The 25,165-nt window shown below is 41.6% G+C and overlaps 1 protein-coding gene across 1 annotated transcript in view; it reads right to left on the reverse strand.

Annotated features, from left to right (window-relative positions):
- PARD6G (par-6 family cell polarity regulator gamma) overlaps positions 1-25,165 on the reverse strand; it is a 94,179-nt gene that overhangs the window by 54,947 nt on the left and 14,067 nt on the right. The window contains exon 4 of the mRNA XM_067537567.1: positions 19,387-19,609. Coding sequence (XP_067393668.1) covers positions 19,387-19,609 — 223 coding nt within the window. The remainder of the gene's footprint in view (positions 1-19,386; positions 19,610-25,165) is intronic.

Below are 25,165 nucleotides of genomic sequence, written 5' to 3' on the forward strand. Positions count from 1 at the left end.
TTAGAATGAATCATTTTCCTCAAAGTAGTATTAATAGTGGGCCGCAGTGCCTATTGTTGCTGCACAGGTGGGCCTTAGGGAAAAAATTTGGGAACCCCTGCCTTACAGCATACTAATAAGTGCCTGAGAGCTCTTTCCCCTCACCCGTATACTTTCAGCCAATGCAATCTCTGTAGCATCAGCAGGCGCTGTGGTCAGAGCTGGGTCCCAGCCAATCAAAAGTGCAGTACAAGGAAAATTCAGCATTAAATGTGTTCATATTTTTCCTCTGAGACAAAGATTTAACCACCGTTCTGTCTCCTACACTGCATCTTCCAAGTTAAACTTCCTGTTACTACTTGCAAGTTAAAACATCCTTAACCACTTCCATGGATGTTTATACGAGGAAAGGGTTCAGGGACTGGGGCGGGGGGCAAAACGGGGTGGGGGCATACTGCTGTAGACGTGTCCACTCTTCAGATTTGGCTTAGGTTCTCTGTGGCTTTGCTCCTGCGACTCAATATACATTTACATGGACATCAATGTGGTTGGCGGAGAAAAGAGGATTGTAATTGAAACCACCAAAAATAACCATTGGCAAAAGAAACCAGTTATTTAGCACAACCCCCCTTCAGCAGTTCTCATGGTCATGATTCAGCAGACACTTTGCCAATATGCCAGAATAAGGGTTCTTTTCTCTCTTTCAAAAGGAGAGCACAGAGCTGTACAGAACAACCTAGAAAGGATCTCCGCACAGGGGCTTAACTGATTTACCACCAACCACACTGTAGTCCAATGACAAAAAACTCCAATTCATTGTCTTACACTTGATCAGTTAAATCTTCATAAAGCCTCTTCCAAAGAACACTTTCCCCACAGGGAAAATAATCTCAATTGTTATTCCTACTAGCTGATGAGTCAGACAAACAGCTTAATAGTTATGAAATAATTGCCTGTCATGTAGTAGTTATATGGGGCACAAGAGATGCCACTTCCCTTAGGTAACATGATTAAAAAGGTTCCTGATAAGATATTTCCATTTATTAAAAAAGTTGATTTTAAAGGTGACCTGTGAAAGAGGGATGAGTGTCCGAGATCATTTTTGTTTATAGTGTATAAAAGTAATTTGAGTGTGTGTGTGTGTGTGTGCGGGGGGAAGGGAGGAGGGGCGCGCGGCGGCACCAGCGGCTTTTGCCCATATATTTTCAGCGCAAAAAAACAGAGATATCAAGTTTCATCCCCTCTGCTTTGCTGATGAACTCCTGGGAAGGCTGGAGGAAGAGTGGGATCTCTCTGTTCTTAAGGGAAGCAGCATAGGTGCGGTCACAATTCTTTCAAAGACTGTTTTTCTCCCTATGTGTTTCTCAGGCCCGTGAGCCAAAAAGGTGTTCGAAATTGCAGAGTTTTAAAAGCATTAGAATAAAAGTTACTACTCTAATTGCTCAAGTCTCAGTCCTTTTGACACTTTTGATGTCAGAATCAAACTAGTTCTTCAGTTGTTCATAGATTCCTCCAGCAAAGACACTTTTTTTTAAATGTTGTTGCAGATGTCTGCAGGCCTTCTTTTCAGCATAAAACAATCAAACAAAAAATAGACCAAATAGCTTCCTTTCTTCACGTATGTTAACCTCAAGTTACACACGAACAGTAAATGTTCTTTAAAAGTGACTGACTACTTGTATTTAAAAAAAAAAAAAAAAAAATCAATTTTTTCACATAATTTACTTTTCAGATACATCATCCTACAAAGAGTATGCCAGATTTTTAAAGTAAGGGTTTTTCTGCTCCTGTGCAATTTTTTAGAGTTTTTTAGTTGGGCCTGGGAGCACCATCATTGAATCTGCTTGGATTAAACTCTTCCTCAAGCCTGTTTGCTGTCTACTTGGGTTGCTGGTATTTGTAGATGTGTTCTCACTAGAGGTAGGGAAGAGTGCGCACATGAGGTTCCCCACAGCAGCACATGACAGCGATATCAATCATGCTAGTACATAAAGACAGGAAACCAGCTGGTCATCAAAGCAGCAGTGAAATCAAGTACTCACACAAAATGCTGTCAAAATGCACGAAGAAACCCAAATGGAAAAACAGTCTATTCTTAGGGGTTACTTACAACAGAAATTAAAGATTGTCAGATGGCAATATGATATGCCTTTAAACACAATATTCACACTACATAATGGCCCAGGGCAATAGAATTGAGTGGTTTTCCTTCCCCATTACACCAACAAAAGAATATACGTTCCATTATAAAGCAGTTCCGCAGAACGGCCAATAAGAAGTACATCACCCACCTTTTACTGGTATGCTAAAGATATGCATAAGAAGTGTGATTATTCACATACCCACCACCCCTACACATTGCAAAGTCCTGACCCCAAACTTTCCAGGGGGAAGAGAAGAGGGTGGCAGGATTGGCTTTCAGGATATAGGGTCCAGGCCCAACTCACACGCATCCATCCATGTATTTTCATTCCTTATTTTTCTTAGTATCAGTATCAGCAGCAACATGCACTTATAACAGCCAATGATATCAACAATCAACTCTTAATTACAAGGGCTTATTATCCAGTGACAGAATTCCTCACCCAAACTCCCTGCTCTCTGACACTGGAGACAGGGGTACACCTCAAAAAGCAGATCCAACCAGGCGTCAGCCACAGCGTATGTCAATTCTCCGGTCATCTTATCAAATAGCTGCTCAAAGAATAGTTTCCCTGTAAGGCTACTAAATTGCTTCACAATATCCTTGCACAAAGTTCTTCGTGACAGCAGGTTAATCAAATGCTAAATGGGCACATTTTTATTGGAAGCAAGAAGTGCTTTTTATGAAGGGCTCAACGGCAGGAAATAGCTACCAAACCTCATCCACGCACAGTTCTGGAATGCCAGTCGCCATCACATGTAGGCGTCAGTCTTCAAAAAGCAACAAAGAGCAGATAAGAATGAGGACATACACCAGGAGATTTTCCTGGTTCTCTCAATTCTCTCTCTGACACTTAATCCTCTCTGCTCTCCTATGGGGTATCCACCGAGCTCTGTTCATTCTGCTCTCTCCCCCACACTTCCTTATCAACCCTGAACTGTGCCAACTATCTTTCTGGACACAGAGATAGGTGGGCTCTCGAGGGAGCTATGCTGCTTTCACGGCCCAGAGGAGCTGCTCTCACCTAAGAGCAACAGACTGAACTAGTTTGGATCCTCAGCGTACTCCACCAGAATGACCACCTAGCTTGCTTTAGAAGAGTTGTGTATAGAGAAGGGGTGGAGGTGATGGCAGAGGGTTACTTATGAAAGGTGCTGGAAAAACACACCCGGCGAGAAGTCTCCTTATCCAAAGGAGGACGTACAGCGCACACAGCCTTCATGCAAACATCCCCACAGCACCCTGGCACTGGGGCTCTGTCCTGACATAGAAGCGCCATCTCCAAGGGGGTAATTATTCCACCTCCATGCCAATCAATCCTTGGCATCTCTGCTGAGGCTGTCAATGTGGGTGCCAGTGGGCATTTGTGAGGCGACACCTGATCACTGGTATCAGCTGCTGAGCAGCCACAAAGGAGTAAGTTTCGGTAACTGCTAACCGGAGCTGGCCTGGAACCAAACAGCCTAGAAGTAAAGAGGCTCTATAGCTCATTACTGATCCCCTTGAGCCATCCAATCTCCCTAAGGTCTTTTGAATGGTGTTTTCATCCAACTTTTATTTTTTTGGTCCTTCAGTTTCAAGTGGGACTCCCCAGGAGTCCCGGGTGAGAGCACATAGCTTTTGAACAAAGCCAGCAGTTCCGTCCCTCATGTGCTGTGGGAGGCAAACAAACCTGACTGGTGAGATTGAAGAGTAATCCGACCCACCCATCACATGATGCTCACCAGGCGTTGGCCAACAGGGTAGGAAGGATGGCTGAGTGGATCCAGCACTGCGCTGGGGAACGTGGGGAATAATATTTCCCTAACTTCCAGGGTGTTGCGAGGATAAAGCCCCAAAATGACTGATTGTGAGGTACTGTACTCAGATGCTACCGTGATGAGGCCCAATGAAGTACTTAGATAGACAGGTGTCCTCCTCTCTCAATCCCGCTATGCGCGTTACACAGACATGACAGTTTACCTCTCTCACAGCATGGGATGCAAAGTGTCTTCAAAGGGACTAGATCAGCCAAATCATCTCTGCACCTTAACCAGTGATTCCCCACTTCCGGTGGATACCCCTCCTACAATACATTGGTGAACGGGCTCTACATCCACTACCCTTGCCCTGCGAGTCCAAGCACCCCGTCACTCTCCCTCCTCTGATTTCATCTCTCCCCTCGACCCATACTTCTCACTGGTTTTCTTATTCGCTTTTAGTTTTGCTCCCCTCCCTTAACTGTTTCCCACTGCTTGGTGAGAGTGCGCATTTCCCCAAGAGTAGCTCTGCAGTACAGGGACATGTGTTGTTGCAGCTGAGCTACCCGATGTCAGAGCAGAGATATGAAGCTTGCTTCAGTGAGCTACTCCCTGTGCCTCATAAACTGTACTCATGAGTCACGGCTGTGGCCCAACTGTATTAGGGATTGCTGCAGGGAGGGGAGATCGCTTATAAGGTGGTGCCAAACCACTTTACCCCACAGCAGCATGTTTGCAATGGGGAACCAGAGTGGATCCACAGTCATGCAGGTTTCCACACTGCTCCTTCTCCTCTCTCCTGCACTCCCCTGGATTAGTTTGGCAGACCCCATAATGGGAAACCCTGGCTAAATCTCTTCCCTCCACCCTTCAATGCTCTACCTGAAGCATTCCCAAACTGTGGTCCAGCTTGTTGAGGTGCTGTGGTCTGCAACCAGCCCCGTTCCATGACATGACCCCTTTAAGGAAGCAGGTATTCAAGGGAGCAGCAGACTAGCCCCTTTTATCCTGCTTTAGCCTCACAACCCAAGTTAGGGAAATATTATTCCCCATGTTCCAGCGCAGTGCTAGATCCACTCAACCATCCTTCCTACCCTGTCGGCCAATGCCTGCGGAACGGGGCCAGGTGTTAATCAGGTAGCTACCTCCTTAACAGGATAAAACCCAGCTTTTTAGGCGACTTGGGGGAAAGGCGGTGTCAAGTCAGAAGAGAGGCTAGTGGGCTGGGGAAACCTGCCTGAATGATAGCCCAGCCCCAGCAGAAAGGAGGGCTGTGCCAAAGGGAAGAAATTTGAATCCCGGGACAAAGGCAGGAGGAGACCTGTGGGAAAAGCTCTCCAAAGGAGGCCAGGGACTGCATGGGGACTGGCAGAGCTCCCCAAAGGGGAGCCTGGAACCTGAAGCCTTGTAACAAAGGGGAATTGGAGGAGCTGAAGCTGCCTAGTGCCCAGAGACCCATTTTCAAAAGAAAGACACCCTGCTAGATGGCTTCGTGGCAAAAGAAAAGGAAGAGTTGGTTGAACTGTCATGTGATGGTGGACTCCAGTGCTCAAGTTCAGCAAACTGAGGCTCAGCAACTTTTGGTTGAGAAGGAGGAGTTCAAGTTCGTTACTGCACTGAGCTGTGACATTTTTGATGTTCTTCAGGATTCTCCCTCTGCGAGAATGTTTTTTCTGCCCTGATCCCCCCTTAAAAACAAGTACAGGATGGACCTCAATGCCTAATCAGACCTTTGGCTGAAGCTCACCCATCTCTCACCTGATGGCTTCACAGAGGCAGAGCTGCAAGCATACCTCTCTCATTAATGGCACTTTTCAAACTCTCTCAAAGTGCTTTTTTTCCTTTCCACAGAATTTAAAAAAAAAAAAAAAAAAAAATCAAGAAAATACCAAAGCAAGCAAAGTGAAGCTTGGCTCGTATTCAACGATATCCACCTAATTAGGTGGCGCTTCAAATTTAAGTAAGACCACTTAAAAAGTCAAGCCACGTTCAATGGCATATCAAATATATATCAACATGTCATTTATGATATTTGTTTCTTGTAATCTGAGTAACAAAAAGACCTACATAATCACTGCTTCACTGTACTGCTTTGATCCAGTGTCTAAAAAGACACTGACATTTAAAAAGGAGGTTAGATTTATAACAGTTTAGGCTTGCTTAGGCATTTATTTTACTATGAGTCTGGAAATACTTAAGCTAAGCCTATTAAGACCTAAAATAAATATGCTTGAAAAGAGAAATTTGAATGGGATACTTCAGTTTTTTAAGAAGGTGGAATGTGAGCCAATAATATTTGGGAACCGCTGCCCTACAGCCTGGGTAGAACAGAGCCAGAGGACCAATATGGAGGAATTAGAATAGAATTTGCACCATGCTCTACAAATCTTGTACTTACACATGAAGCAACATCTCTCTGACAATCTACTGGGCTACTCCTTCTCTCCCCACTCCCCCGTATCACCATTACACTTTACACACGAGTTGAGTTTACACAGATAAAAGACACTCCTTGCTTAATATGTGACGCTGACAGCAGTTTTCCCCTTCCTCCGGCACACTGTACCTAAGGCAAGCTTTCAAGTTTGTTTCCCTTACCCACCCCATCCGGTCTCACGCCACCACACCACACCTTGAAAATCCAAGCTACTATCCTGGCACTCCCTATCTACACTTGGGCTCCCACCTTTGCTACCACTGGAGGAGCATTGCTGGCGGCAGTGGTGATGGAACAGTGGGAAGCTAGAAGGAAACTGCTAGTTTGGTCAGGCCTGAAAGTTAGCGAGCTATCTTGAAAGATTTCTGCTTGGCTTTCCACCCCCGTTTTGTTCTGTGCACTGCTCCAACACATGGGAAGTCTTTCTGCTGACCTGGGGGACATGAAAAGCATTTCATGCCAACAACAGCATTTCGGTGCATTGAGAACCCATCTGTTTCCATTGAGCATGACTGTTAAACACACTATCCACCACACAACTCCAAAATTAATAAAACATGTACAACACCCAATCTGCACTCAACCTGCAGCCCAGCTGTTCTTTCTCCACATTAATGCTTCATAGTGGACTCTCCTCAGATTGAGGACGTGCCCGTGTAAGGGCTCTGATAATTAAATATGTCAAGAGAACAAAATTTAGAAGCATTTGGGAGAAGTCAGTACATGAAAAGAAAGCTACTTAAATGCAAAAATTTACATTTCTGTTGATGCTAACAGAGTCAGTCCCAAAATCATGAGAACTAGATGGTGATTTACCCAGACTGACCATGCCAATAATGGTTTCCTGTAGCCAGAAAATGAGAGCCAACAATATAAAGGGAGAAAAGAAAGCAAACCCTGCTTAATCCTTTGAAAGAAAGAGGGCATCTTAAAGGAGAATCCAGTCAGTGCCATCTAGATCAGAGCATCACAGCCATTTCACAGGTAGCTGTTATGTCTACATATTTCTGCTAATGGAAGCATTTTATGGACCTCAGATTTCATATTATGTTGGGAGTCACCAGGTGGTGCTGTTACAAATTCTGTGTCACACAAACACTGTTCAGCCTTTGAAGAAATGCGTTGTTAGCTTTGTGATGGAGCTGTTGCAAGCAGCATGAAGGATTTCCTTTCTGCCTTAATTTCTAGAGCCAACTCTTGGTTTCAAGTTGTAATCCTGGAAACTAGCCACTGGTGTTTTGGCTGAGATTGGACACAGGCTGTTTTCCTTCTGCAGTTTGTGACCTCTTCTCATATATACAGTGTAAAATAGACAAGATGCACTAAGAAAAAAGGTGCTGGACGGACACTACTGTAGATGGAGGATAACATTGTTCAAAAGTACCTAAATGACTTGGGTGCCTAAATCTCAATGGGATTTACGCGTTTTTGGAAATTTTAAGATGAAATCTTATTTATCTGCAAAATAAGTACAGTGGAAGCACCAGAAGCTTCTCAACATGGCCTGACCTAGGTGCATTCATAAGGACTTAGAGAAACTCCTCAGATATAAAACAATTCAGTGTCACTGCTCATTCAGTCCTTGACCTCTGCTAAGACTACTTACATAGATGCTGGTTTTGATTATCGCTTTTGGTGATACAAAAACCTGTCCACTGGGAACAGGCACATCTCACAGCCATTAATAATTTCCCATTGCTATTGGACTAGTTTATTTCTGAACTAGCAACTTAAAGGACTAACTATCCCATTACCAGCACCCATCTCCCCACGCCCCTCCAAGCTAGCCAGTCCCTAAGGAGTGAACAAAGGAGGCAGCCCACTACCCTGCAATCTGTCTTGACTAGGAGCAATCTTTCCCCAGTAAGTGGAGCCTTCACAACCATCAGCTCTGTTGCTGCTATTAGTGCTATGCTACTGGACCCGAGCCCTTTCCCAGTGACACAGCCTGCAGAGTGAAACAGACAGCAACACCCACTGGCTTTCATTCTGCAGGAGATGCCTGAGGAAAGGAGCTTTTGTTCAGTATGGTGGCAAAGAGTTCTAACAGCTTATCAGCATGGTTCAAACTTACTTACAAGCAGCAGAAAGTAGAGTCAGTCCAAATGGGGGGGAAAAAAAATCAGAAAGAGGATACATTCAGAGAAAAATGGAGGGGTGAGAGGAAAAGAATGATACAGAAGTGTACCACACTTTGTAAGAAAAACTATCCAGCATGAGTTTTATAGGTTACTAAGAAAGTTAATTTGTTGAGAGACAGAAAAGCAAGGAGGACAGCGAGGATTTCTAGGTTAATAGTTTCCTTAATATTTCTGCTGGATTCTGTGTCACTCTAAACGTAGCTCAGAGAAAGAATAAAAATTCAGTTGGCTCATCAGGAGCAGATTTGAGAAACAGTTCTCTTCCTTCTCAATAGTTTTCCTTTTAGAACATATGAAGAGACGCTAGGCCCTTGCGGGTTATAAGTTTTAAACACTTATTTAAATCTGAAAAAATTAAATCCCTGCACAATAAATGTAGATAGTTAGGGGACAGAGAAGTAATAGTTGGGTTATTCAAAATTGTGTTTTCAAAAAAAATCCAGTGTGCAAAGTTATCTTTAAATGCCTTCTACTAATGTATAATATCTAGTACAAATATGCCTCTTTCAGTTGCAGTTGTGCAGTATGTCTATTAAGCAGTATTTCCTTCAGAATCTTGTTGAAGGTTAGCAGAGAGCCTGGAATCAGACACAGAAGATTCTTGATCTCTATTCTTCCTCATCACTAGAGCAAGAGCTAGTCTGAATTTGTGAGGACTCGAAGCAATCTGGAACGAGTCAGGAGTGATGTCTAGTGTTTCATTATGACCTATGCTGTATTGCTTTCCATCAGGAAGAGAATGGACATTGTAGCCATGCAGAACAGGCAAAATAACCTAACTGAGGGGAGGAAGTAAATCACTTGTTTTGATTATTGGGGAAAGGAAAAATAAATATTGTGGGAAGATTCCCTAATACTGGACCTTAACTAGGGTGGATTATTTGATAAACCTTCCCTGTCATCTGTTTTAAATAGACAATGTATTTATTGGAGCTATTTCATCACCTTAATAAAAGGGGAAAATAATCTGGCTACAGGTTCCTCTCTCATCATTAGTACTTTAAAAAAAACCCTCATGTCACCATTGCCAAAATGTGCATACACTGGGGAGAAAGTGAGAGATGAAGAGGCAGAACGGGGTGGAAGGGCAACAGGAGGAGGTTATTTTCTCTCTATTCCTATGTGGGTGTGAGTTATGCATAGACACTTAAAACTGACTCCTGGCACTAGGTCGCAATTCCTTAATTCAGGCTGCATGAGTTTCCATCAAAAGCCAATTTTTTTTTAAAATGATATTTTGCTAGATTTCTAATTGTAACACTAGACCTTTGTAATTTAAAAAAAAACCCAACCCAGTATCTTGAACATCAATAAAGTAATATTTTATAACACTGTAAAAACTTAAAAATAAATCCTGGGTAGCTAACATTCAAATCTTTTGCCCGTGAAGAATAAGAGAAGACTTTTACAAATGTTTACTTCAAAGTTTTGGTACAGGACAAAAAAAGCAGCTTCAAAAAGTTACCCAGTTCAGTACGGCAGCCTCAGTGCATAAATATTAATTACAGATTTAGATTAGTAATCTAGTTTTGTAGCCTACTCTTAATTCCCTCCCCAACTTTTCCCCTTCTGTCATCACTTAACCTTTTAATTGGACCCATAACTGCTGGTAGGAAAACTGTAAACAGGAGTCTCAATTCTTCTATAAATTCTCTATATGAAAATACAAAATCCTTGTATTCTAAAAGCAGATTTTTTTTTCAGAGAGCAGGAGAGAAGCAGCACCGTCCTAGCTTTACTATTCTGTTCTACTCAGCCACTAACTAGAACAAAAGGTATCTCTAGCTATTCCAAACACAAAATCCAAGACTGATTGACTGTTTTGTCTCTGTGCCAGACAAGCTGCAAAGAGAAGGTTATGTTTTCTAGTGGTTTAAAGACTGATTATATACTTCCCATCTTTAACACAAGACAGGTAGAGCAAGGAGAGTCACAGCAATTTGTTACCAGATTTAAGATGACTGAACAGCCATGTTACATTGATATCCAGCCAGCCCCAATGGAGCTGCATGGTGCAAGGATTACTTAGCTTGACAAAGAAAGCAACCTCCTGCTCAGCCATAGGAAGACATCTGATGAGAATTATTGTAGGCTTGGTGGCATTTCCTAGCTCTTTAGCTGTTACAGTAACACCACACCTACCACCCATGTCAAGACTAAGGAAAAGGTGTTTTGAGGGTTTTGGAAACATATTTTAAAACTAGTATAAACAAGGCGTGTTGTATTTCAACATGTGTTAGCTGGTCAAAGTGAGCTTTAGTGAGGAGCCTAGGTTTTCATCTCCAACAGGTAACCTGTTGTAATACAACTTGCCCTGTCTTACAGCAGAGTTTTAAATCAACACATTCATTCACTTTTTTTTTTTTTTTTTAAACTCCTTTTTTTCTAGTCTAGACACACTCCCAATAGAAAGGCACATTTTCTCCATTACAACGTGCAGGTTCATTCAGAACAAGTCACCTTATTAAGGCAAGACAGACACATTTTGGGTTAACCCAGTACATGAGCCATGATGCTTAGATCTGCAGTGATGGGAGCAGTATAAGAGCCTAGATGGAGAGAGAATCAATTCTGTAGGGGGGGATGGGAAAGAGACAAAGGGTTTTTTTTTTGGTTTTGTTTTTTAAAAAAGAGGGATGTTTTGTTTTAGCAACAGATTATAAACATTAACAAAGTTCCTAGAGATCAAGGATTGCAAGTGTGCCTGAAAACTATATGGTGTAGGACAAAATCAGGCAACTCTAGAACAGTCCTATTGCTCACCCTCTGGCTTATCCATGGGAGCTTTTCTCAGCCGTCTTGCTAGGATTCAGCTCCAGTGCTCTGCTCTCAGCCCCAAGTACACAGCATGAAGTCATTAGAAACATAGGAACTGCTGTATCAGATGAGACCTGGGGCCCAAGTGGCAAGGTACCTTTGTCTCAGACAGTGCCAGACAACAATTCTAGTACCTTCCTCTCGAGTAGAGGTCTGTTACGGAATAAACCTGCCCAGAGGGGGGAGTTTTACACGTCGTTAATTTGCCCATGCTCGGAAACATGAAGTTTTAAATTCCTATTTATTTTTAAGCCTACCTATGGTAATTTTGGGTGTTCCCACAATCCAGGAAAAAAAAAAACCAACAACACCCTAATCCTGCTAAGCTCTTTGCCTCAATGATCATTTGTGGCAATGAGGTGCCACAACTTATTATACACCACATGAAAGTAGCATTTTTTTTTAAAACCAGTTCTAAGTTCGTTGCCTTTCAATTTGATTAGCCCACTCTCTGTTCTTGTGTGTAAACAGGTAGGAGCACTCGATTTATCTTCTCTACACCATTAGCTTTACCTCTGTCATCCCTCTTCAAAGTGCAAGAGCCCTTTTGAAGTCTCCACAAAGCTCAATTCAGAAGCAGAATCTGGAGTATTTCAAGAGTAAAACCCTATCACCAGGACTCCAGTGTCCTTCATTACTCCATTAGGACACAAACAATGCTCATCAAGGGAAATCACTCCTGTTTGCATACTGCTCTGAAGCATATCCATTTCAACTGCTAAAGCCATTAAGATACTGATGCTAGTAGAGTTCTTAAATGGATAGGGATCACTCCAAGACTTCTGGAGAACCATTTACAGGACATGACATTTCTCCCCTTAAACAGCTCCAATTATACCTAATCTGCTCAGCCACCCAGTGAGATAAATAGTGCTTTGGGTAGTTGCATGTACATTTTATTTTGTTCCTGCTTCAAAGTGAAATTCTGCTGTCTAACATATGGGGTTTGACAGCCAACTGTCATTGCTGGGGATTATCTGCTTAAAACATGAAAGACCTTAAGAAAAAACAAACCCACCACCAACATTGTAGTCAGTCCTGGGCTTATTTCCCATTAGTTTTCTTACATTGAATCTGGAGATCATGCTAGTGAGATCTTTTTAAAATAAAATTGTGCTAAATACAGGACTTTACTGTAGAACAATTACAGAGGTTACGCAGTAAGTTTTTGTTGCAAGGCATAGACAGCAGTTTAACACAATTTTCCCTGTATGCTCTTTCGGCAGTGGAGTATTTTGAATAGTATTTTAAACCAAGCTAGTAATCCTGGACCTATCCAAAAGTCTACTAAAGTTAACAGAAGATGCTCACTGACTTCAATGAACATTGAATCAGGCCGCTACCCAATACTGACATTGGACAGCAGTTCTACCCACCAAGTCAGGAAAAGAATTAATCATCCTTAGTGGATCAGTTTACAGTTAGATCAGAGTGTTTTAAAATAAATAAATAAAATTCAAAGCACCTCCCAAGTTTAAAAAACATACACATTTTTATATATAAACAAAAATAGTAATCAGTTTCTAACCATATGGTTTCACACACTAAGCACAAACCACTTTTCAGGTTCTTTAAAAAAACCCAAACAGCAATGGAACCATTTTCATCTCTTTCAGCCAACTCGAGTCACTAACTTAAAGAAATAAAACCTCCTAGTATCAAGTTATGAAGTTACCTGGAGAGTCATTTCGTCACACAGGTCTCACAATCAACAGCTGCTGTGGGTTGGCAGCATTTTTTTAGAAGGCTACCTTGGGTCCCATTTCCCTGAAATTGATAGGACGTATTTTGTGGCTGTTTGTTCCTTGAATTCTTCCAGTGTCATTGCTGGCTCTCTGCGGGGATTCTTATGGAATGGATCAGAATTTGTTAACATTCCCTTCTCCCCCATTTCTCTCCATCTCAACTGAAAATGCAGCCCAGGGCATACTCTGAGATGAGCGGTACAAGGAAATGGTGGTTTTACAGTGAGCTGACAGAAGTTTTATTCATTGATCCCAATGTCCAGTGCCTCTCACCATCACCACATTACATGGAGAGGCTTCCATTATCCACACATGCTACCTTTTCAGTCTTCCCCAAAAGCGATGCATCTGGGGACATATAGCATATCCAGCTTCCAGCCAGGTGGAACCAGAAGGGTGGAGTGCACGTGGAGATGTGCACATGGAGACAAGAACAGTATATCAAGCAAGAGGGGGCATCCCATTTGGCCTCAGACATTTCACTGTCTCTCTAGCGTTTCTAAGGCACCTGTCCCCAGGACAGATAAAAACCTTATAATTTAAAAGCTAAGTTACACAGTGGAAAGATGAAGCAAATTATCATGCTCCATACTTAAGGCTGTACGATAAGCCCTTTCTCCCCATATACCATTCTTGACTCTCCTATACATATTGCTACTGAGTGACTCATCTCTCTTTTGTCTGCTTTATCGGGGGTCTCAAGTGGATTTCAACCAGACTACTTCACAACAGTTACACAGGTTTATAGTTCTTCTCCCACACTACTATGTGGGCCAGGTTCCCAAGAATTCTTCTGTTGGAGGGTGCTATAAGTGGAATAAGTAGGTTTGGGCCCTGGAGCCTAAAATCCAGGCTGGATTTGGGATCTCTGCTGGAAGTCAGGCACATCTACCCAAAGGCCCTGACTCTTCAAACTGGATCCAGGACATCCTGTTTTAGCACAGCTCCAATTCAGCTGTGATGCCAGGGACTCCTGAGCTCCTCTCTTCTTAAGGGGGTTCCTTAGGACAAAGAGGCTCTGCAGGAAATTTATTCAACTTCAAGCTGAGGTCGAGACGGAGGCAAACTATCTGCATGCCACCTGATCCTCCCCACACAACCTTTGCCTGAAGAGCATTTTGTGCAGGTGTAGGAACAGAAAGGGACATTACCACAGAGGTAGCTGTTCCCCCTACTGCACATAGATCTCCTTTATATATGGATCACTGGGGTAGATGGGGACGGGGAGAGATCTGACCACCAGTTCTCAGTTATACACCCACACCATCCCAAGTCCTCCACTGAAGTCAATGGAATTACTCTGATGTCCACTAGGGTGTAACAGCAGAATTGGGCCCAAGGTGCACTGAATTGACCATGTTTTCCTAGTGTCTTGATGAAACAGATCATCCGCGCCCCCCCCCCCAGTTATCATGTTTATTTTATCCACTGTTTGTTCCAAGGATATATTTGGTGAGTGGGTGGGTGATGCAAGCGTTTTCACTGCATTTCCTGTTTAGAGTTACATTATGATTGGAATTAGGTTAAACAAATCATAGTATATAGTGAAACATCTGAGTTTTCATCTCCTTAGCTACAGTTATCTGCCAAGAGTTCTAGTCAATCTTTGTGCCCCACTGGAAAAAAGTCAGCGAAGAGTTTAGAGTGAAGCACTGGATTTACAAAAGAGTCAATCCATACTGCAGCTACTCACTTATGGCATTACGTTAATTGTACTTGGCTGACATTCCAGTAATAATGCAGCTTGTTCTAACTTGAATATACACTATACCAGTCAACTGTACCAAGTCATTTGCAGGGGCTGGTGTGCATGCATATCTATGTAGAAGGCATACGAACAAAACCTCATTTGAAAGCATGTGCATTGTATTAATTTTTTTTCTCTGTTCGATCAAACTGAAGGGTAATATTTTGGAGAACAACTGAATAGTATTGATGCACTTTGAAAAGTTTTTCTAGTGTCAAGATCTCTCTCAGTTTGACTTTGTAACTCATCTTTATTCATTTTTATTGTATTCAAAAGTTTATAAACACAAACTACAGTATTTAGGATTTCAAATCACCCAAACAATAGAGGAAGCTCTTATCTCATACACATATCTGATCAGTTCTTCCTTCATCTACCTTCCTAGGATAGAGTACAAGAGTTTATTTACTCTACAATTACTGATGTCAAACATCTAAAACTTCCTGCATTGTTATATGGTCTTTGTGATATCAGTGGTTGCCTCTGCAGCAAACACTTGCCACAATGCAGGGAGTTTTAGATATGTTTGACAATTATTGCTGAGTAAATATACTCTTGGGACCAGATCCTCAGCGGATGTAAATCAGTATCAAGCCCTGAAGTCAAAAGAGCTACGCGGATTTACACCATCTGAGGAGAAGGCAAGTCAAAAGTTAACTGGTCAATTTGTGTTTTTATAACTGTTTAAAATCTACACTTGTGTTGTTCCTCATTTAGGATTTTTAAAAGTTTTTAAAAATGTACAGTTTCAAGGATAGTCTTTGGCAGACAGTTCACTATTCAGTCATGAAAGCCCTCTATAGCCAATTCTGGACTGAGTCAAGTCTAGTCAACTACAAATCTTCTCGGGGCTGCTACCAAAAAAAAAAAAAAAAAAAAATCATACTAGTGTCAATGCTTGAGGTAAAACTGGTAAGTAAACTAGAAGCAGGACTGATAGCTGTCTGCCAAAATACATTACCCAAGGCCCTCTCTGCACTACTGGTCAAATCCTGGGTCCAGTCCTGCATTCCTAGGGCACCCAAAACTCACTGCGACATCAGGGGGACCTTCAGGCATGCCGAGAATGCTGACTGAGTTCCTTATTAGAAAGGCCAGACCTTGCTCACTAATAAGGTGCTGATGCTTGTTTTCCTGGTCAGGGATGAGCTACGTTAGCACAAGTTTGTAAAGTGACTCTCTAGATGGTAGAGCAAGTGGAGGGGATGGAAAACAACAAGCTGAGGTAGCCTCGGCAGCCAAGTGAGAAGACAAAAACAAATGTTGTAATTCTGTTTATCTGAACTTATTCTTGAATTAAGTTCTTATGGAAATCTAGCAGACCTTGAAACTAGAATATTAGAAATATGAAGTCACCCTCTTGAAGTCCCTCTGCCCACACAAATAATTACATTGTTTACATGTATTAACATCCACTTGGCAGGGGAATGAGGATAGCTGAGCTGGAAATGAGGGAAACAGATAAACACCAACGAAACTGTGCATCATTTATATAGTGTATTAAACTTTTCACTTGACTAGAAAAGGATTGATGCTGAGCTTCTAATGAATTAGGAAATCCAATTAGTTGTCGTAAGTCCCCCACCACCTTAGACTATCACTCCCTTCTCAGGCGCAAAGGAACAAGCTTCTATCACCCACTCAATTAAGGAGAAGTAGTAGTAAAAGCACCAAAGGGAGTCCTGATGTGGGAAATCTGAAGTGTGGGTCCTACTTTGTTTCTTCCCCTTTTGCACTTGAAACAGAGGACTGGCCTGCAACTCTAGTGCTATATCTGTCACTGAGTTCCCTTCCTCCCTCCCTCCCACTTCCCTACCCAACCAAGTTTGGGTCCTGAGCTGGGAGCGTTGAAGAAAGAGCAGAAGAATGGTACACTTCTGAATTGCTCTGTAGTACAGACGTCCAACTGAAAGAGAAGTATTGCTCTAAAAATAAACAGATCCAACCTCTCCTCAGGGAAAGGAAAGGCACCACAATGCAGGGTGTGCAAGAGATAAGAGAGGTAACCAAGAAAAGATGAGAAGGGACCTGATAACAGTCTTCAGATATGTTAAAGGCTTTTTAAAAAAAAAAAAAAAAAAAAAAAAAAGAGGGCAATGATCAATTGTTCTTCAAGTTGACTGGACAAGAAATAAGTGGCTTAATCTGCAGCAGGGGAGATTTAGGTTACATATTAGGAAAAGTTTTCTAACCATAAGGATAGTTAAACTCTGGAATAGGCTTCTAAAGTTCCAAGGACGGTTGTGGAATCCCTGTTGACATTGGAGGTTTTTAAGAACAGGTTGGACAAACACCTGTCAGGGATGGTCTAGGTTTACTTGGTCCTGCCTCAGCACAGGAGGCTGGACTAAATAACCGCTCAAGGTCCCTTCCAGTCCTAAATTTTTATGATTAAGAGGTGGTGTCGGGAACAATGAACGAAAAGACATTTTAGGAGGCTCCTAAAGTACTGGCTGAAATGGGGTTTCTCAAGGCTTTCTCCCAGAAAGAAGAGACACTGTTCACTTGCAAACAGCAATTGGTAAGTTTCCACAAATACAGATATCTAACTTTTAGAGTTAGAGTCCCTTTATTAATACATTCTTATGTATGAAAAGGCCAAGGCAGAATTCTCTGGGCTGACCTTAGCTTCAGAGAAAATGCATACAGTGTACACTTTCCAGTCTGGCTAACCAGTTAAGAGCTTATGGTCAGTTTCACAGTTTCCTCTGCCTAGTCAATTTCCTCTTCTGTCAGTGGGGCTCTTTCACACAACAGGGGAGAGAAACCCATTCAAGTTTCAACTTGAAACCGGCAGAGGGCTCAGAAGCAGGTGTAGAACCTGAAATTATTTCTAATTCTTTACCAACTAGACTTCGGCTTGATGGTGCCCCTTTAATAAAAGCCCCCAATCCCATCCCTTCAGAAGAGACAATTGACTAGAAGATTAGCACAGCCTGAGATTTTGTTTTTACACTGAAGAGAACTTCAGGCACCCACTTGACTCCTTTTTTGATTAATAGATCACTGAAACAGCGATGTCTTGTGATGATCTAGTGATGCAATGTCAGAATTCAGTTAGACGCAGTGCTTTCAGCAGTATATCAAACCAAATGAGAACTGCTGCCCTTTGAACAAGACAGATCCAGAGATGTGTGAACAAACTTGAACTGACACATGCATGACAAAGCCACAGAAGTGGTTTCTTATGACTTGGCCCACCAGTGGTGTTCACATGACTACAGATTTAACAGCCTGGGAATCAAATGTGCATTGTAGAAGGATGAAATAACATCTCCCATCCAGCTCTCATTCCCAGAGATGGGGTGTAGGCAACAATCAGAAGCACTCGCATTCACCCCCTCTTTACACACTCTTATTTTACAGATGTATGAACCGAAGGAACCTCTCTGGGCCTGCCATTGCCTAGCTTCTATCATATTTATTATCTGTGTAACTGACTGTAAATGAATACAGAGGATTCTATGTAGTGGAGAATCCAGGCCAGAGAGGCCTGAAGCCACAGAGTAAGTCTGTGGCAAAGCCAGCAACAAGTCACAGGATTTGATTTCCAATCCTGTGCTCTAAACTACTACGTGACATCGTGGAGGGGAAGGGTGGCAGTTTGATCTGCTAAAGTAATATTAAATTGTCAGTTTTGAGCAAACAATAAAAACACATGCTGCGATTCACATTTAAAGCAAGATTTAAAATTGAAGTAGAGAAGAAGTTATTAGTCATACCACTCCTGAGCTACTGGCAAAAACTGAATCTTTAAAGAATTCCTTTGATTTCTGTTAAAATATTGAGAACTTCAGTATTTTTAATATTAATTTCCCCATCAAAAAATTGGAAGAAAACAAAGTGCCATGTCACATTAGACTAATCTTACTCAGACATATGAAAAACATTTGGAATAACCCTGACATCATCCTGATATTTACGTATCTCTGCATCAAGCTTGCTTGACCTCTAGTAAGACATTAATAAAAACACCACATCTTAAGACACACAGTGGTTCAACTTAATTTAGCCATCTGCCCTTAAAGCCATGTCTACAGAATCAGTGTCAGAACTGAATCTTTCTAAAACAGACAGATATGCACATGCCAGCATTCAATAAACGCACAAAACCACTGGCTAAAGCTAAGTCTTGAAGACAGCTGAAAATGAAGACCTAGACATGGTACAATATTTGGGTTTTCTTTTAAATCAAAGGACAAGGACTCGTTGGCACAAGATTCTGTGTCACACCACCAAAACATGCAATACTGAACTTGCAGCCCTGGGGGAGAGAAGGCTAAGGTGACTTTTAAACCATCTTTGCACCCTCCTATTCCTGTGTTGCTCTGGTGACTAGAGAAGCTCCTGGGGTAACTCTGAGGAGACGGTCATCACCCAGACAGACCCCAGGCTTGCCTAAGTTATAGCAGTCTTACCCTTGGTGCATGTATTATATCCCCATCCCTTGCCCTTAGTCTGTTATAGGTCTTTGAGAGTACACGAATCCCTGGCACACAGATAGCGTCTTTTCTATGACTGTGCAGCCCTCCATCCCTCCTGAGGCTACTGAATGCCACTGCAATGTGATTACTAGCACTACTAAAAATAGATTGGACAACCAGTGCTCTGAAGACTTAATAAATGTGAAGATTTTACCTTGTCTTTGTATAAAAACCCTGAGAAGTGGGTTTGCACTTGAAACAGCCTTGAAGAAGTTATCATCATTATTAATAGGAAGAAGGTCCCCATGAACATCAGCATATCCAATCATCACCTCCATGTTGGATATGTGGTGGATGTGAAGTATGAGCTTGTAGAAATCTTCAAACTTTCCTGGCTTGTAGCGATCCAGAGAGAATCTTCGGAATTCTGCCCCAAACTAGAAACAGAAACAGAAAAGATGTGAGTGGACAATGCTACAGTGAAATATTCAGGTGCTGCATCTTAATAGAGCATTTGCTGCATTCTTCTTCCCTACTCTGAATATGGCTGGACTGTGTCCTTCCAAGACTACAGTTCCCAGATTATACTCTTGCAACAAGATTTGCATTATTGTAGAACAGATTACTTCGTAAAAATGTTCTATTATAATCAATGCTAGTTTACAAGCTTCTTAAAGAGAGTTTAAAAAAATGGTTTTAAAAAAAAAATGGTACATTTCAGTTAGAGCTAAAAGCATGAATCCACATTCAAGTTCAATAGCACTGTCTCTGTTGTCCCTAAAATTACTCTTCTCAAACCAAAGGAGAGAGACATTCTTTGCCTCCAACTTCAAAAATAGCTGGTCAGCTGTTTGCAGTAGGGTTGAGGATTTTTTAAACATTTCCCCATCAATAGCACAACAAACTTAAAAAACCCACACAAGACACTTAAAAGTATGTGTTGTACAGGCTTTCTTTAAAAAGGAACAACATCAATTTCTACGTGCTCAAAAGTTTCTTGGTATTCAGGTCCCAGGAGGAAAGTTCTTCAGATTCCAAATGAGTTGTTATAATTTTCAATGAAACTAGCTTCATTGATTGTGGAAACTGGACATCCAATATACTTTCACTTATTTAAAAATTTTAAAAAAAATTTAAAAAATTCTAAGTGGGATTCTCACCCTTGCCCCTGCACACTGGGTAAAGGGGCGAGAGTGGCATAAAGGGTTTCTAAGAGAGTCACATCCAGCAGGCAAAAACTCCCAAGAGCCTGAACTGCAGACTGCCTTCAGGAGAACCTCCTCACGAGCCCTGGTGTAGAGAGTGTCCTCTGGCGGGAAGGGCACATAGCCACAGCATGAGGATCTTTCAGGCAGCTTTACTGCCCCAGGGGAGTTGATAACAGTCAGCTATAACTTATGCAATCCTTCAGAACTAAACTACACTGGGGGCCATTCTGGTTCCTGAATTGGGAGGGCACCAAGGGGGGCTTAAGCAACTTTAGCCACCCTTTCCCTGCAAGTTCAGTGCTGCCACCCTCAGAGGTACAGCACAGAATCTCACCCCACATGTTGTCAAGTTAGCTTCTGCAAGGGAGAGAATGTCTTCTCTAGAATTCAATTGAGAATGATACCTTGGTATAGAATTTTTAGCCCAATCTCTAGCCTTCTAAATGGGGATTTCATTTTCCACTAAATGTTATAAGGGGAGGGTGTTTTGTTTTTAAGAGTAATTTCTGAATAGCTTGATTGGTTTCATCACTGTTCAAATTCTACTGGACTATTTCACAAGGATTTAGATACCAGCAGAGCGCTATTGTATTCAATGTTTAGAGAGGCCAAATGGATGTTTTAGTATAGAAGACAACATATATTGAAGCTATAAGCAGTAATGATCACTTCAACCCCATGTGCCATTTCATCCCTTCTCTGCCACTCCAAGGATTAATTAATTAATTAAGCCCTAAGGATTAATCCTTATCTTCTGTCCTGTTGCCCTCTAGGCCTACTGAAACCAGCCTCTCTTTTTGTAACATAGGTTGATCAACACAGGGGGGCCAGACAACAATTTCATTTCACAGCAACTTTTGAAGTTTCTAAGTGTTTCCACATTCAAGTCCCTGCTCTGCCCAACTGAGCAGAGTTCTTCATCCCCAAGCACTCTGAATCAGACAGAACATGGACTGAACCTGGTTTCCTAATATCCCAGCTCAGTACTCTAACCACTAAGCTAAGTGGGGGGAGGAGGTGCATCTCCTCCCTTCCCATCCTTCCTGATAAAAACTAAGTTGAAATCAACACTTCTCCATGAAACATTTTGGCTTCACCAAAACAGCACCTCAGTTATACTTCATTCCCAAAATTGAAATTGTGTGTCCAGGCTTCTAACGGAATACAGTAAAACAGACACTAAAGAAAGCATCATGCCCATTTCAGTTCTATAGATATTAGAAAGAGCCTCAATCCTGAACTTTGGGGAAGTTTTGATCTGCATTCAAATTCAGGCCCATCTCTAATATGTCAAGATTTTTTTAATTCAAGTTTGTTTTTTTTAAACATTATTACCGTAAACCAGAATCAGTCACAGTCAATCAGTACAGGATCAGAAAACACCCATTTAAGAATCCTCCCCCACCACATGCACAATTTATTCTTCAAAAATCTAAGAATTTTTTTTGTTTAATTAAATGAAGTTTATGGTTAAGACAACTTGCTCTGTGTATGTCACTCCACCCCAATCTATTTGTTCTATAGCGAAGACAGCCCAATGATAACACTAACATAGGTATGAAATATTATTGTTCATCCTGAAGCAGCGGAAATTATTAACTGATTGGGATTGTGCTCCTAAATTACTTAAGTGCTTTTGAAAAATCCTACCCTTTGATCACGGCCTAGGCCCTGATGCTAATTTAAATGCTTATTTAGTCCAAATACAACAAATTAAGATGCTTGTTTATAATATGAACAGCTGGGTCTAGTTTGGATTTCAGTTCAGACTACCCATCCAAATGCACAAAAGCCAAAATAAAGTAGACCCAATTTCAGTGGACTGTAAACTGCTGTTCAAACTTTCCAAGTCTGAGTGGCATGTTACTTTCACAGATGCAAAGCTTAAGATGTTACTCATTCTGATGCAGGTTAAACACAAATGAGGACATGGCAGTGTTTTTGTTGGAAAAAAATTGATTGCAAATTCTTTCCTGCTAGATTCAGATGAGTATTATAGGCCACCAATTTAAATGGAACTGACACGTTCAGTTCAAGTGACAAGAATAAAACATTTTCAGATTGTGATGAAAGTTATCCGAATCATCTATTCCACAAGTCTGGCTGAGAATTCAGGGTTATTTTAATCTAAAATCAGCAGCATAGTTGACCAACATGCTGTTAATTAAGTGCCAATTGATCCAAATATTTTCATTACTACTTGTTAGGCACCATGTACGTTTTTGGTGCTAGATAAATAGAGATTTCCTACCCTAAACAGATCACAGTCTAAGGTCACGATCCCACAACCTGATCCAAGCATGTGGACCCTTAGGCCTCTGCAGAGATCCACTGATTTCAATAAGACATTAAGCAAGCGTAAGAGTCACTAACATGGACCCAGTTGCACAATCAGAGGCATCACGTGATTGGTCCCACTCAAATCAATGAGATTACTCACATCAGGTGATAACAGAACTAACATAAGCATGTGAGAAACAAGGTGAGTGAGGTAATATCTTTTATTGGACCAACTTCTGTTAGTGAAAGAGACAAGCTTTCAAACTTACACAGAGCTGCCTAAAGAAGAGCTCTGTGTACTTGGAAAGCTAGTCTTTGTCACCAACAGAAGTCAGTCCAATAAAAGATATTACCTCACTCACCTTGCCTCTCTAATATCCTGGGACCACATGGCTCCAGCAATACTGCAGTAAGCACATGAGTAATTTTACTTAAGTCTAAGACTAAATTAAATCAAGAACACCATAGAGGGACACCACAGGAAGGAGTATGAGAAGGGAAGTTTCTGGGGAGGATAACACAAATTTAGAGAGATAACAAAGGGGGGTTTTTGTTTGTTTTTAAAGATTGGTGGTGGTATAATTTGTAATGTGGTATATTAAATTACACTGGGCTATACAAGACTGCAGCAACTATTGCGAATGGGTTCCTTTCAGAGAAAAAAAGCTTCTGCAAATGATTGACTATTCATCTTCCTAATGAAGCTGATAAACAGTATCACAGTAATAATAGATTTCACAGTACTGCACAACTTGGAGACTGAATACTTCATTGTATTCAACCACGAAGACTTGTTCCAAATAACCTCCCTTTCCCTATGTATCTTCCAGTACTTAGAATTCTAACTGCTTTTAAAGATTCTCATCCTGAACTATCTGATTTTCTAAGGTAAAAGCAAATCTTATATTTAGCACATCAGACAAAGACAGACTAGAACTGAGACTCCACTGACAGCCGCCACTACCAAAACAATCCTTCATTAGAGAAAACTAAACTACCTATTAGAATTGTTAGTTTATCGAACAATGAATTTACTGTAATCTACTTTGACCTTCTTACCTAATGCAAATATTCCAACTGATATTGCAGAAGTTGAAGTGGGAGGAGGAACAAAGGGGATTAAAGATAATTTAGTCTGACAGGGCAACCAATGACCAAAAAAACCCAGGGAGAACTGCAAATGTTTGCTTTTCAAACAATGTATCCTGCCCTGAGATCCTTCTAAATATCAGCCAGCCATTAGCTTAACTATTTGCAATTACAAACAGCAAAAAATGCTCAAACTAAAATGTTACAAGCTATACAGGAACTCTGGTCCATTTCCATAATAAAGGAATGTCAAGAACAATAAAATAGCCACCAAAGAGGAAAAGGCCAAGAGCTCTGAATAAATGTGTGTGTGGTTTATGGACACACAAATGAAAGCTGTGTTTCTGATTCACAGCTCTTTGATCCAGCCATAGGCCATTGCTCACCATGAGCAACATAGGCTGCAAAACAAAACAAAAAAAACCCCCAAACAAACCCAAATACACATACTAGTTTAAACTGTTCAATTCAAAACATTTATGGGAAAGTGCAAAATGAAACAGTAAGTTCATGATGTGCTGTTTCCTTGCCTGACTTTAAAAGTTTATTGCTAGCTAGGAGTTTAGACAGCTCTCTCTAAAGACTTACAACCCCTTCAAAAGAGCAACATTTAGCAATAAACATGAATTATGTTAACCACCTTCTTCTCATGAAGCACGATGTCATATGCAGAAAGAAAAACAATCCGTGCTTCAGTTAACCCTGCACATTGCACCGACAACTACCGCTCAGTGATGGCCTAACTCTGCCCCCATTAAAGTCAATGGGAGTTTTATCATAGACTTCAACAGGAGCACGCTCCCATTGACTTTAATGGGGACACAATCAGGCCATCACTGAGCTGTCTTGAAAGCTCCACTCTTACGCATCAGAAATTAGCCCAGAGTTAGTTTTTAAATATGCTGAACTTCACACCACCCACAGTAATGAATAAGCCCCTACATAGTACGCGTGCCATGATGGGCATCATCTCTCCATGCTAAGAGACACAGAAGAGTAACAGCATATTTTTAAACTGTGTTCCATGCTACAAATCTGCAGAATGCTGCTCCGTTCCTGAGGCTATGGCTGCACCCGCACTGAGGCAGCTGCGCTGCTGTAAGTTCTCCAGTGTGGCTGCTTAAGCCAACAGGAGAGAGCTCTCCCGTTGACTTTAATAATCCATCCCCAGTGAGCAGGAGAAGCTCTCCCACTGACACGGCACTGTCCACACCAGCGCATAGCTCGATGCAGTTTATTTCACTGGGGGGGAGGGGTGGCTTATTCACACTCCATTAGCGACATAAGTTATATCGATATAAGCGGCAGTGTAGCCATAGCCCCAATGGCCATCTGCAATGGGGAGTATCAAAGGCCACGGTGGAACTAATCCTCTCGCTTAAGCCATAGAGGCCCACGCTTTCGCAGGCGGCGTGG

The sequence above is a fragment of the Emydura macquarii genome, unplaced genomic scaffold (genome assembly GCF_026122565.2).
Source record: "Emydura macquarii macquarii isolate MOO-44397 ecotype Brisbane River unplaced genomic scaffold, CSIRO-AGI_Emac_v2 contig_431, whole genome shotgun sequence".
In the NCBI taxonomy this organism is placed as follows: Eukaryota; Metazoa; Chordata; order Testudines; family Chelidae; genus Emydura; species Emydura macquarii.